The sequence below is a fragment of the Strigops habroptila genome, chromosome Z (assembly GCF_004027225.2).
Source record: "Strigops habroptila isolate Jane chromosome Z, bStrHab1.2.pri, whole genome shotgun sequence".
In the NCBI taxonomy this organism is placed as follows: domain Eukaryota; kingdom Metazoa; phylum Chordata; class Aves; order Psittaciformes; family Psittacidae; genus Strigops; species Strigops habroptila.
The window spans coordinates 65,775,949-65,791,028 of record NC_044302.2 but is presented as its reverse complement, the minus strand read 5'-3'; the positions used below and the strand labels follow the sequence as shown (position 1 = coordinate 65,791,028).

The window sequence follows — 15,080 nt, the reverse complement described above, 5'->3', positions numbered from 1 at the left end:
CCTTTGTCCTCTGTTCAGCTGTTGCAGTCATTTTTCTCCTTCGTAGTAGCTGGTGCAGTGCTGTATTTTTGACTTTAAGCATGGGAACAACGCTGATAACACTGATGTTTTTAGTTGTTGTTAAATAATGTTTACTCCGACCAAGGACTTTCTCAGTCTCATGCTCTGCCAGGGAGGAGGGGAAGCTGGGAGGAAGCAGAGACAGGACACCTGACCCAAACTAGCCAAAGGGGTATTGCATACCACAGCACGTCATGCCCAGTATATAAACTGCGGGGAGTCACCCAGGAGGCCCAGGTTGCTGCTCGGGTCCGGCTGATTATCAGTCGGCGGGTGGTGAGCAATTGTATCCTCTCCCCTTGTTATTTCGCTTATCATTATTATTATTGGTGGTAGCAGTAGTGGTTTTGTACGGTACCTTATTTACTGGGCTGTTCTTATCTCAACCCATGAGAGTTACATTCTTTCGATTCTCCTCCCCATCCCTCTGGGAGCGGGGAGAGAAAGAAGGGAGGGGAGTGAGCAAGCGGCTGCGTGGTTCTGAGTTACCGGCTGGGCTTAAACCATGACACCCATAATATTAAAAACAATTAGCTTTGCTGCCTCCTCCTCAGCTTTCTCCATTTTTTGCTGATCAAAGTTATGCCTTGTTATTTTTCTGCGTTAGCCATCTCTTCTGCTTCCAGGACACTGATAGCGACATTAGGCGGCACGTGCAGGCCCTTTTGGGGTAGCCTTTAACCACACCCATTTGTATCTCAGTACTGTTCTGGGGAAAACAACAGCTGCCAACCTTGACAGTCTTCAGTGGCTTCTTCGTAGTAAGTCCCTTCAGGGCACTCTTCAAAACACATGCCGCTGTAGAGGACAAAGTAGCTGATGGCACACTCAGTGCAGTCATCCGAGTCCGGCCCATCACAGTCCTTGCAGTCTGCATGGCAGGGAAAGCAGTGCTTGTCTTCACCATAGAAGTGAGAAGGGCAGTCCTGCACGCACTTCCCCTCATGCAAGAAGAACTCATCCATGCACTCTGCAGGGGACAGCAAACAACAGGTAAGCAAATGGGCAGCAAATTCTGACCTCTGTAAGTGAGGGAGTGAAGAAATCCTAGAAAACCATAAATCCTGCAGTGCCTGTCATAATAGGAGGTAAGAGGACAGTGCTTTCTTTTTTTGACTCTTCCCCCTCCAAACTGCCCATAATGGCCCAACTGTCACAAAGAATCTTCTGTGTTACATCAAGAGACTAAAAAGGGAATACACCAGTTCAGCTTTGCTGGTATTAACCAATCTGTGCTGCCACTGAATATAGGTACTGAGATACTATGGTATTCCTGCAAAATCAGGGATGTCTACGACTGAAGTTCTGTTTGATTTATTATTAAAATATATATCTGGCTAGCATATATGGACCTGAATGTTTGTCTTTGCATAGAGCTCGGATTCAGCTGCTAATTTTATATGAGTGCTTGGTTTAATAGCTTGTCTTATGTTTTTTTTTCCCTCTTGTTTCATCCATGTTTATGTTTCCAGAATGGCTTGCTCAATATTGACTATCATAGAAATTTTGGTGGGAGCATTCAGGCTCACCAGGATATTCAGGGCTCTTTTTTATTTTTGCTCATGAGATCTGTGCTTGTCAGTCTGCCTCTAGACAGATCCAGATGGATTTTAGCCAAAATGAGAACAGTTCTTTATAATACCTTTGCATATTTCATTGTGAATGCACTCCAGGCACATTTCAGGGCAGTGTTTGCAGATTCCTTCAGAGGCAAAATGCTTCTCTGAACAGGTAGGTTTACATTTCCACTGCTCCAGAAGCAAGGGACTTTTACAGGACAGGCATTTGGTTGCAGTTCCCATGCATGTCTTACAGGATCCACTGCATTCCTTGCAAGTGTCAGAATCATTAAAATATCCCCTATTGAATGAAAACAAAGACAAAGTGCTGGTCAATCTCTAGTTATCAAACAGTCCAGTGCAGAAAATGTGGACGGTTAGTACTATGAAGGGAGACTGGCCTTCCTTTGTCCTTGTACCCGCTCTCTAGTTGAACTTTCTTGCTCATTTCTTGATTCCCCCTTTACATAAGATAGAAATATCTATAATGTTTGGGAAAAGAAAGATGAAATCTCTAATCTTGCGCAGCTGACCCTAGAAAGTGGTATCAGGGAAAGAGAGAGAAGCATAACCTCAGTGGCCTTAGAGGGCAGCAGGAGAAAATCCTGTAAAGTGTGAAGGCTGGGATGAATAAGGAGGTCTGAGATTAAAAAAACCCACCCAACAAACCAGGTTGCGTAAGGGGTACCTGTGTTTAATGACAGCAAGCTAGAGACTGTGAAGAGAAAGCACATTTTACTGTGCTATGGTATCTGTGGTTTGAAAGCAACCATAGACAGTCACAATTGGAACTATTAGTCGTAAAGAAAATATACCAAAAAATTGTGCCTATATTTCAGGAGGAGAGGGATAAAGGAGAGGCTGGTTGCAATCCAATCTGCCTACATTCTCAAAACCAAATTTGAGAAGGCTAAAAGACAAGCAAATATGCATCTTGAAATGATTACTTAGCCGTATGTATACAGCCATTGGTGGAAACTAAGGAAGAAGTTGACATAGAAAGTAGTCCCAGAACATGTACTTCACATGTTCTGGGAACAAGTTCATTCTTCCCTGTAAAGGGGTGCTTCTCCTTTCCTTCTTAGATAAGATCTTTCTAAAGAAAGGCTGAGGAGGTGCATTAAGATCAATGTTAGAGAAAAGATAGGAAGAACTGTGCCTGCCACCTATTATAATCTTTTTTTCTTCCTCTTAACCTTTGTCATGATCCTGCATCTATTTCTCACAGTCCTATCTTCTTCTCTTGTTCCAGTCTTGAGTACTTGGCTAGATCAGTCTTTCAAAACCCTCTGTCAGAAATTACCAGTGCAGCAAGTCAACCCTTTCTATCCCATACAGCATGTCCCAACCTAAAAAACAACCTAAAATAAATAATCTCATAAAATACTATGCTCCAGTGGAGAGTAGTTATGCCTCACAATCTTTGCCTCAGAGGCTGAAACCAAAGTTAAACTCTGGTGGGCTTTGCTGAATGATGTCTGGGAAGCCATTATTTATAGTCTGGAATTTGTAAAAAGGGGGATAATGAAAACTGAAAAGAATAGTGATATATGAAGAGGTTTAATTTTGTAATACTGACCTTGTGTGGGATAACTGGGGAATGAGTATTGAGAACAAATGCATTAATGTCAAAACATTGTCTTTGCTTGTATGCCACAAATTCTGATATTAAAAGTTGTTTCTACACTTGACTAAGGTTTAGTGCAACTACTCTGCATTTACTCTGACATTCAATGATCAAAATCTGTTCCACTGGCCCTTGTTGACTTATTTGACAAAGTTAGCAGGAAAGTACTGCCAGAGAATTTGTACTGATAGTAAGAAAAGCAGGAGATGCACATTTCTTTACAGAAAAAGGTTAACCAAGCAAGATATTAATGCTGCACAGTACGAATTTTATATGTATATATAGGTATGACAAATGCTGATGAAAAGAACCCACAGAAACAGGAGAACCTGATCTAATATCCACCACAGTCAAATGGGAATCTTTCTTTTTGAATTACATTTATTATAGGAAAAAGTAAAGAATATAAACAAAGAGAGAAACACATTACTAAACACCATATTTCCATATCAGGAGTCTGATACATCCTCTTTCTGGTTCCACTCCCTTGCTCTGTACTACTTTGAAGAAGCGACAAGTTAGCAGAATGACTAGAGGCTTTTTTCAGTCACCATAAGGAATCACCCTTAAGTACCATGGTCCTTTTGAAGTCAATGGGAAGGCATAGAATTTCTTGTCTACTTTTGCTTTTGTTTTTTCATTTTTTCTCTAAGCAAGAGAAAATACTGTTTATTCAGGCCAGATGAAAATGACTTTGACTTTGAGGTAGTTTCTGGTAGCTGAGGTTATAGTAAGGTCTCCCTTGAAAGGATTATAATGGATCTGAACTTTAAAAAGAAGGAGCACAGTGAGAAAATAAGGAGCAGTCATCAAAGGGGAGTTACTTACTCAGGGCACTCTTGTAAACATCTGCCTTTGTGGAGGAAGAGTGGCTGGTCCTCTTCAGCCTGACACTTCTGACAGTGCCAGTAGTCGGAGCACACCTCGCAGCCATCCATGCACATTTCGCACTTGCCGCTTGCAACATTGCCAAAAGTTTTTTGAGGGCACAGAGAAACACAGGTATAATGGGTAAGAAATTTTCCTGGTAAAAGAGCAATCCACGTGGGAAAAGGCACCAATTAGAAATACGTTTAAAAGATTCCTGGCTTGGATAGCTATAAAGAAAGCTTTCAACTTCCTTGAAATGTAACTTTTTGATGCTTAAAAACATGACTAAAACATTCTTTAAGCCATTTCCCAAAGTAGTTTGCTCAATCGTCACTGAAATTTAAGGTTAGAAGGAATAGTCAGGATTATCTAGTACATCTTCCTGAAAAAATCACTGTTCAGTAATTTCTGCATGGTGTCTACAACTTTTGATTGAAAATAAGGAAAAGTAGCAGCATCCACCTATTTTTTTTGCCTATATTGCTAAGGGCATGTAATTATTTCCTAGCTGATGCCTGACTTCAGCTGGTAATTGTCTGATTACCTGTCTATGCTTCAAGTTGTCAAAGAACTTTCTAGTGATCATTGATGAAAATATTCCTTGGAAGTGTGTAGGATACGGAATATTTTAGCCTTTTGCAAAACTTACCCAAAGAAGTTGAAGTCTCTTACCTTCTGGACATGAAGTACATATGTCAGCAGATTTCTCACAGGTCCTGCATGAAGGGTCACAGGACTGCAATATTTTTTTTGCATCTGGGATGAAAAGGAAAGACATTCAATTTTTTTTACTGTCTTATAGGATGGTTTTGTTCGTTTCCCTTCCCTTTTGGAAGGCCATTTCCTATAGCTATTTCTAAGCTGTTTTGAAAACGTACCTCAGTGAATTTTTTGAATTCACTAAGTTGAAGAAGTTTGTATTCAAGAGTTGTAATGAAGGAAAACATAAACGTTATCCTGAGATCCACTAAGGCACTCTTCTGGATTGTTCATCGCAAATGAGAACAATAATACATCTTAAGAGTGTTAGTTTCAATGTAGGGCTCCCAAGCCAAATCCAGATCTGTAATCCTAATAGATTACAAACTAGAAAGTATGTAAATTTGGACGACTTGGTGTACTGAGGTATTTTCATGGGCAGTTTCTATTAGCTGGTTGCAAAGCACCATTATCCTGTAACTAAGGGAGAAAACTCTGAGTAGGAAAGAGAGAAAGGAGTGTTTGGAAAGAAGATCTATAAAGTAGTTCTCCCCAAAGCTATTGCCTGCCATTTCCCTCCAAAAGGAAGAGTCTGATGTGTGTCAAATGGAGCTTTTATACCTGTGGAAAACTAAGACTTTGGTTATGCTTTGCACAGACTTCATTCAATGTGTTACTCAGCTCTAAAATAACAAGAAGATGCAAGGATTGTATGTAATATTGAGGAAGTCTCTTGTGCAATATGATAGGTCCCAGAATACAGCTCTAATATTTTGATCCATTCAACAACAGGTAGGTGCATGTCTGATGAAAATGTAATTGTAGGCCAGTGGATAGAAGACAGTAGCCTTTTGATTGTGCTGAAAATAAAAAATAAATCAGAAGTTGTTTGCAGATTGAGTTTTTCACCTCTGTTAACATATCCAGCTCCTCCTGCCAATTAAATATGTAGGATTTCTGTAAGTCGATGGACTGGCTAACAGTATACATTAGCCACATGCATAAGCATATCACTACACTTTTTAGTTCTACCTGTTATGGCAAGGTACTTTAAAATGTTGACATTGTGAATGAAAGTCATGAAATCAAATGGTTTGGGTAAAAAGAGGAGGCAGAAGAACAGGAGACTTACATAGAGCCCTTTCCCACAAGGGGAAATGATGGGTATTTTATTAAGCAGAGAAGCACTCAATAGAAAAGTGGGTATGTGTATAACATGGCACAGGGGCAGAAGAAGGAGGAATAATAATAAATATTATTTATAACTGTACTGTTAAATGAGTTGAGCCATAGCTATCTCAGTGAAAGAATGTGGCTAGGAGATGGTTCATAACAATATGTCACATCCGCGTCTGGTTCTACCAGTAGCTGAGAACATCTTAAAAACTTTGTGTGGTAAAAAGTCTTTCAGTATGCTGTCCCTGGCCAGAACAAGAACAATTCAGGAGAGTTCAACACAGACCAAAATTTGGATGTTTAATAGTAGGGCACTCAGCAAAGATGTAATTAGTCATTCTTTGCCAGGACTATTTGTGAATGCTGCTTGCACAGGGTAGTGGAAGCCTGTAGTATTGCAACTCTTGTTGGTAACTGGCACAATATAAAGCAGATATAGTAGCAGAGTAAGAGAGTTTTCATTGTCACCACCGTTCTGGCTACAGCACCTCTGTCCTCCCTGAACAGGGGCCCAAGACTGTTTGCAGGGTCTGGGCACAGGCAATAGTATGCACGTGCTAAGGTACCTCACGAAGGAAAGCTGCACACTGAATGTGAATGTGATCTGCCTAGTCAGAGGCCAATGGATGAAGTATTAGATCTGCGAGACAGCAAATAGCTTTAGCCTTGGCTTTAGTAGCCAGAAGTGTTGGTGAGGCAAGGACCAAGACAGGTGTGACTAGGATGGTATTTCAGTAAGTACTACCTGAAGACAATTTTCAATTCCAAAGGTAAAGAGGCCTTCTGGAGGTAGAAAATGCCTGAAACTGAATTATGAGATGTGCAGCCTCAAGCTCTGCGAAACAGCTGACATAAAAACCCTGGGTTTGAGCACACAGGAAGGCTGTGTCACCTTTGTGACTTCACAGTTCGAACATACTTGAACCTAAGGTTCAAGTATACAATAAGGTATCTTGCAAAAACGAAAACTTCTGGAAAGGCTCTTTGGAAAGACAAAAACAAGTGAGGAAGGTACAGAATCCCTGGCTTGTGGGAGGGAGAAAAGGTGGAAATGATGTATAAGCATCAGGAGCTGCAGACGCGGAGGGGGTGGTATTTACTAATAAGTAATTTCTGAAGTTGCAGGGGTGGGAGGATAGCACATGGGTAGCTACTTATGAAGGACTGGAGAGACACAAGGAGACCTCAGTGCGTGAAGTGAATTCAGCGCTACCTAAAGCAGCAATGAAATGCCCTATCTTCTAGTATCATCAGTATAACTGGGGCCTCAGTGCTGGGGCTCTTTTCAATAAGGCTCCTGCTCCTGGGGAGTCAGTGGTTAGATGCACTGAATGCTTAGGGTGAAAAGAGATTTTTTGAAAAATCCTGATTAGACTCTGTACTTTGCACTATATATGTGTAAGTTATATATATATATATACATGGAGATAAACAGTTGGGTAGTTTAGGGAATGAAAAGCTAGAGTTACAAAGTAATTTTAGGACACTTTTTATTTGTGGAAGTTTCACCCTTCTTTAGGAGAATGAGCATTTAGTTCTGCTTTTCTTAGCTATTCTAAGTGTGTGGATGTGGATATCTTGTAAGGCTTTCTGCAGTAGCAGGTCCTGTGAGTTTAGATCCTTTCTGTCCCTCGCCGACAGAAAGGATCTATCTCTTTTTTCTCCCTGCAGAAGACCTATTTTCTTTATGTCAGGTTACAACATGCTGTTCCAAGAGGATTCTAGTCCGATAAAGTGCCCTTAAGTGTAGAGGGCAGTTTGAGATTCTTTCAAGCCTCTGTACGTACCTTACCAAATATCACACAAACGTTTTCAGTTTGCTTATCCAGATAATCCTCAAAGTAACTTGCTGGTGGCCATTGCTCACTCTTGTAAGAGTCACTAGAGAAAGCACTGGTCCCAAGATTTTTTTTTTTGAGAGACTAATCCTTAGCTTCAAGTTTTTTCCTGACACTTCTCTATTGAACAAATCCTTAAAAGAGTGTCCTTCTTGGTGTCATCTGTAAGAATATAAGGAATACTCTGGAAAAGCTGGATGTTTGGCATTAATTCATTTTCTATTCTCCTATCCTTAAATAGGCAGATCCTTTCTCTTTTTCTGCTCTTGAGAGAATATCCGCTCTGGCCTGCAGTGGAGACGTTTCTCTTTTAGATACTAGTCATTTGGCAGTCTGTGAAAAAGAACATCACTTGAATAAATGATATGTTGCACAGCCATGTAGTTTTTGGTTGTTGGGGTTTTTCACTTTGCTTGTAGCGCCTTGGCTGAAAGAAATACCATCTGTTCCTGGTGTCTGCCTGCAGTTGTGCATCCTCTGTTACTCCATCAGGTGCTTTCTTCACGGTTTGTGAAGGCAGAGTTCTGATTTTCCCACTGAAAATATCACTGGCTTTTTTCTAAATATGCAGTAAATAATACAAATTTTCGTTTCCCTTTTCAGCAGCTTTGCATCCAGCTACCTTAACCTGGCTTATGATTTGTTTTTTTAAAAATCCCTACTGGGTAGTTTTAAGTGCTGTAATTTAATACCAGTTATGTGTGTGAAGAAACAACCCAGAAATATTACTGAAATGTGTCTTGCCAGGGGAAAAGGACCTTGATCCTTGATAGCAGGAAGTTAAGGTTAAGCAGAGTTGTTGTTAACTACTGCTGAATAATGATTAAACGAGATCATGGTTTCAAAAACATTTCAAGCCTTATAATTAAAAATAAAGATCCTTTTTTTTTGGCGATGCACTTTTTATTTCCATTTAATCCTTGCCTCTTTGGCATTTGTTATTTTCTGTAATATTTGCTAGTCACCACCAGAGGGGAATGTACACAAGCGATTGGGCTTCTGGTAGTTGGCGCGAGAGACAAGTTTTAGCTTTCCAGTCAAATGCAAGTGCTTACGTGCCCAAACTTTAATACTGACAGAAGAAATCTTAGTATGATTTTTTTTTTAATTTAAATAAATTCTGGACATTTAAACCAAGCTTTTTTTCTGTGATAAAGCTGTTACTGACTGGAAATAGGCTTTAGTTTACTAAAAAACCCCACCCCAACACATTTGGAATAATGTGAAGTTTCAAAATGTAATTTTTTTGCATAGCAGAAAGTTCCCAAATGGGCAAATGTGATGCAAGAGATTTTTTTACAGAAACCAGTGTACACTACTTACAATAATGTAACCAGAGCTTTCAAAAGATAGCCTTACAAAGCTGAGAAATGGTCATGCAAAAAGTATTACCTTTGTCTTTGAACTAATGATAAATGGAAAGCTTGGAACTGACTGGTTTAAGCTGTTGGGTTGTATTTTGCTTTTACCTAAAGGATGCCAATCTGTACTTGAGGATCCAACAAGCTTTCCTTTAAAATTTCAGTCTGTAATATTTATGGTTGCAACTGCAACTTCTAAATGTAGAAGTCATAAGTTTATGATGTGGAATTGTAAGCCACTCATATTTGAAAAGTGGGACATTGACTCCAAAAAAACCACTGTATTCTATTATTATACTGTTCTGCTTTTCTTTTTTTAAAGGCCAAAGTATATGACCTTCTCAGACCTATTGAGCTACTTTCATCCTTATGATTATAGTCTTTCTTTTTAGCTTTTTCCTTTTTTTTTTTTTTTTTTTAAATAAAAATGCCTTCTATTTAAACTCTCTTCAGGCCAGAATACGACTCAGTGTCACAATGATTCTTGCATAATTGTCAGAATGAGTAACAACTTTCTTATATGCCCAATTAAATCTCTCTTATTCCTGTCTAGAAACTGAGAAACTGGATCACACTGTGCTGTTTCTTGATCTAAGTTTTGCTGTAGCTCTGAAGCTACTGTAGGGCTCTTGCCTATTCAATTTATTCAGGGATTATCAAACTGGAAGGGTGAGGGAAGACTGAAAAATATATTTTTTTTTCTATTTTCTTTTCTCATTTGGGCTTATGCAACTTGAATAGGACAATGGGAGAGTTTCTTGAAACCTAGAACTGTAAGACTTTAACTGTAAATCCCAAAATGAATTACGGAAAAGAAGAGTAAAATTTAATTCCATTTAACAAAATGTCCCCATATTTCCTTTCTTTTTGCTTAAGTGATCTTACTTTGAAGTCCCAGATTTTGTCAATCTAATTTTAGAGAAAGATTTAGTAAGTCCTCAAAAATATTCAGGGTGAAAAACATGGGTCCATGTTGAAAGAACTGTGGACCTCTTTACATGCTCACAACTTGTTCTGGAAAATGTGAAATGTATTTAAAAAACCAAACATGAAACCCCCTACAAAACCTGAGGACATATAAGCAGATATAACCATAACTAAAGAAATATATATAACCATATATATATGGTTATATGTAACCATATATAGAAATATATATGTTTTATATATAATATATATATTATATATTTATAATATATATATAACCATAACTAAAGAGATATAACCATAACTAAAGAAACATGCCTTTAAATATGATAGCATTTGGAGTACCTTATGATCCTTCCTTAATTTCATTTAAACCCACAACTAAGAATCGTTACTAGTATATACTCATCTTCTTTGTGCTGCCCATCTTGTTCTCTATACCCGCTCCCTGAACAATGGATTGTTATGCTAGGTAGTGCAAGCAGTAAGTGTTCAGACACTTAAAAGATGGTTTGTTTTCTTTATTTTAAATCTTACTTATTCATGTTCTTCTGTGAATAAAAGGAGGACTTAAAAAGATGTATTTTTAAGCTGCTATCAAGGTAGCTCCCTATGTATGTTTGTAATACCCTTAGCTTCTAGACATTGACTTCTACAAGGAGAGTATTTTTACAGTATATATTATTGTAGGACCATGGCAGAATTGCTGCAGTGAGAAATGCAGAAGGAAATGAAGTGCCACGGCTGTTTGTAATTACAAAAGCATTCCTTTCAGAAGGTGACCTGTCTAGCTTTTACTCTGTGTAATGAGATGTGAGTTGAATGTGATCCACTTGAGATGCTACTTAGCTTGTTAGATTTTATTCTGTGTGTGGCAGTGGCCTTGCAAAACTGATAGTCGTGATAAAACCCACAAAACCAGGTTACGTATCTCCATGAGGTAATTACAATTACATAGACGCAGTAAAACATAATAAAAACAATATACATAAGTAATAAAATACTAGACTTATGCCATTTTGAAGACTTATGTGAACTGTAAATTTAAGGAAACTATAGGAATGCTGAGAAGTAAATCACAATCCCCAATAACCATTAATTCCCAATCTAGTTATCTTGTAACAACCATAGTATTACTTTACAAACAAACAGTGAGAATTTGAAGTTGGCATGCTTAAAAACGTATGGGATAATGAATCATTTTTGCTTGCCACTAGCCACCTGAAATTTCACATATGGATGATACTTATAAAGGTTCCCTAAGTCTTTCCATGATGCTCTAATTCTGCACTCTAAATGCCGTAACATTTTCACAGTTGGAAGATTATGACCTGTTCTCTCCTGCTGACCTGTTCTCTCCTGCTGCTGCTTTGTCTACTGTCTTCTGCCCACCCCACTCCTTTCTTTTTTTCCTTTCCATATTCTGAGACCTTTATAGATATACCTGCATAGCTGCATTAAGGTTCTTTCAAATAATCCTTTTGAAACCTGATATTTTTCCCCCCCCCTCTCATTCAGTACATTTTTACTGGTTTTATTTTACTCTATATTTAGGAAAAGGAAAATACACAAGATGGATGCAGTTGGTCAATGGCTGCTTGTGGGAGATTACTCTTATTATTGGGGTGGATGTAATAGTAAACAGCACTGGCTGCTATGTAGCTGCAAAATTTAGTACAGCATATATTATCTGCATGTGAAGAAGCACATATTCCATCTTGAGTTTGCATCAGAAACAGACCTCATTCCATACCCATTTTTTTCCTTTTGTACTTTTCAGAAGAATATAGTAGGCTAAACTGTGTAACTGAGGAATGAACAAGTTTTTAGAGTGTAGGATTTACAGTGAACATGCAAAATGAAGACCTGACCATAACTTGCAAAACGTCTAATCCGTTTGAAAGGGTGTGTGTATTCACTTGGTAAATCAAGCTTACACTAGTGTGTCTCCTGGCTTCCAAAGTAATTTCATCATCTGGTACATGAGATAAAATACAGATGTTTCATGCTAGAAACACAGAGCTCAACCTCTTGCTTTTTTTTTTTTAATTTTATTTTTTTTTCTCCTTTCTCAGATTGCCTTGTCTTTTTAAAAGCATGGGTAACAGACAGAGTCTGTTGCATTATTGCAGACCTGAATATGACTTATTAATGATTCCTGATAGAAGTTAAACTGTTTGCCCAGCAAAGTATACCAAAGTAAATATAATTTTTGAAAGTTGTTTTTTATAGAATGTTTTAGAGTGTGTATGCAATGTTGGAGTGTGTGCTCCTAAAAATTCAAAAGACTGTTCTGTCATTTATCCTTGCATAACAAACAGAATTGAAAGCTTAAATATGGAAAGAAGTGTATTCTGCATTCACAGAGATTTTAATCTTCACCTAGATGGACTGTACTCTCAAACTGCAAAGAAAGCCAGATTCTATGTTGGTTTCTCTATGGCAGGCTCTGATGTACTGCCCTTTAACTTATGTAAGCCTCAGAACCAAACAAAACAACAGTCTTTCTTTGTTTCCCAAAACTCATTTTGTCCCATATGGTACGTCAACATAGTCATTAAAACCACAATGGAACCCACTGAATCCATGTGGCTGGAAAAGAAATGGCTTCATTATTTGTAAATATAGTCGAAGGTCTAATATGTCAACTCTCTGTTAGTAACATTTCTAAAGAAAAAGAGTAAATAGAAGACTAACGTGGTAAAAGCTGACATAAACGACTGGACTTGGAAATTTTGGTTATCTTCCTATTGCATCGTATTCTTGCATTCTCTGGAGCAAGGCATGTGCTGAGGATGAGCTTAGTGCTATCTCATAGAATCATAGAATGATTTGGGTTAGAAGGGACCTTAAAGATGATCTAGTTCCAACCCACCCTGCCATGGGCAGGAACACCTTCCCCTAGACCAGCTTGCTCAAAGTCCCTTCCAGCCCGGTGCTGGACACTGCCAGGGATGGGGCAGCCACAGCTTCTCTGGGCAACCTGTGCCAGTGCCTCATCACCCTCACAGCAAAGAATTTCTTCCTAATGTCTAATCTAAATCTCCCCCCTTTCAGTTTAAAGCCATTCCCCCCTGTTTTAGCACTACTTACTCTTGTAAAAGTCCCTCTCCAGATTTCTTGTAGGCCCTGTTTAGATACTGGAAGGCTGCTCTAAGGTCTCCTTTGAGTCTTCTCTTCTGCAGGCTGAAAAAGCCCAGCTCTCTCACCCTGTCTTCATAAGAGAGGTGCTCCAGCGCTCAGAGCATCTTTGTGGCCCTCCTCTGGTCTCACTCCAAGAGGTCCACAGCCCTCTTGTGTTGTTGCTCCCAGAGCTGGATGCAGTACTGCAGGTGAGGTCTCATGAGAGCAGACTAGAAGGAGACAATCACCTCCTTTGACCTTCTGGTCACACTTCTTTTGATGCAGCCCAGGATATGGTTGGTTTCTGGGCTGCAAGCACACACTGCCGGCTCATGTTGAGCTTCTCGCCAATCAACACCCCGCAGACCTTCTTCTCAGAGTTGCTCTGAATTCACTTTCCACTCAGCCTGTAGTTGTGCTTGGGATCACCTTCATTCCCATGACAGCGGTGATGTTCATTTCATAATTGGCCCCCAAACCCAGCTTAATCCCCCAAAGTGAGAAGATTAATAATTGTCTGACCTGTATTCTTTAACTAGATTCTTTACTTCAGGCCACTGAAGCTCAGAGGCAGCTTTGCCGTGAGATGCACCAATGTAAATGTGTTGAATGTATACTGCTAAGCAGGCAGAGAAGATGAGAGCCAAAAGACAAATCTCAGTCACAGTCTTGCCCACATTGGGCTAGTGAACAAGTGAAAATATTCTAATATCCCCTACAGAATGGACAAGCTTCTTGGACCGTGGCCATGCTGCATGATAGGCCACCCTTAAAACTAAGTTTGACAACAGATGAGATGGAAAATCCTTATATTTTGTAAGAAGAAACAACCCTGGAGAAAATCAAAGTAGCTGTAAACAAACTGAAGAACAAAATAGGTAAACTGAGATAAAATATTTGGAGATCTGTCCAGAGGAAGCAGTGAAAAACTTGGGAAGAGGCCATGTCTGTGCGCCCATGTATGAAAAAAAAAGTATTTTCTTTGTCCCCATAATCTTCTTTAAAATAAATAATAGGAAAGAGGAGGCCCTATGGAAACTCTTAAGAAAATCTGGAAAGGGATCATTTTTTGAGGCCCACAGAGTTTTCTGAACAGGTATGCCAGCCAGCATTGTCAGTGACAGTAAGTTTCGAGGAGCACAGATAGGTTTTCATTTTGTCTATTCTTGTACTGCATTATTGAAAAAAGCGGTAAAATACAATGGCTGCCTCTCCTAAATTTTATTGGTTTTCAGAAAACTTTTGACAATGAAGAAAATAATTATAACAGATAGCAAAACTCTTTCTTTTCCTTTTCTTTCTTTTTTTTTTTTCCTTTTTTTCTTTTTGTTTTTAAAATTACCCATGTATTTCAAACAGTATCAGGGTGTGAAATGTACTGCAGTCTCTAACTAGGAACTGGCCTATGTCTGTGATGTAATACTAGAGTTAAATGTCATTTGATCCTGCCTGAATCCTTTATTTTTCATTATGAGAGAATGAGAATTAAAAGAAAAAAATCAGTTGTAAATCTGGACTTAGCTGATAACTACCTCTTTAATGCATCATCAAAAGAAATGAGTGAAAGAGTGATACTCTAGCAAAAAAAATCAGCCATTTAGATTTGTTAATTAGCAAATGAAAATGACTGTTATGAGAACCAGATAATCCAACAGTATCTGAGCAAGAAACCTCACCATCTGTTGATAAACTTACTCACTGTCAGTAAAGACAATGACAACTTCATTAACGTTTTGACTTAAAGGTTAGTACTATTTGGAAGCCTACCCTAGTGGGAAAAGGCTGAAACCATTGCACAGTTCAACATCACTTTCTCAGCAGTTACATAGCACATCTGCAG

The 15,080-nt window shown here is 38.8% G+C and overlaps 1 protein-coding gene across 1 annotated transcript in view; it reads right to left on the bottom strand.

Moving 5' to 3' along the window:
• PCSK5 (proprotein convertase subtilisin/kexin type 5) overlaps positions 1–15,080 on the bottom strand; it is a 253,347-nt gene that overhangs the window by 10,325 nt on the left and 227,942 nt on the right. Inside the window, exons 28-31 of the mRNA XM_030469899.1 lie at positions 4,789–4,872; positions 4,075–4,270; positions 1,703–1,920; positions 794–1,030 (exon numbers count right to left, since the gene is read on the bottom strand). Of these exons, the coding sequence (XP_030325759.1) occupies positions 794–1,030; positions 1,703–1,920; positions 4,075–4,270; positions 4,789–4,872 (735 nt within the window). The remainder of the gene's footprint in view (positions 1–793; positions 1,031–1,702; positions 1,921–4,074; positions 4,271–4,788; positions 4,873–15,080) is intronic.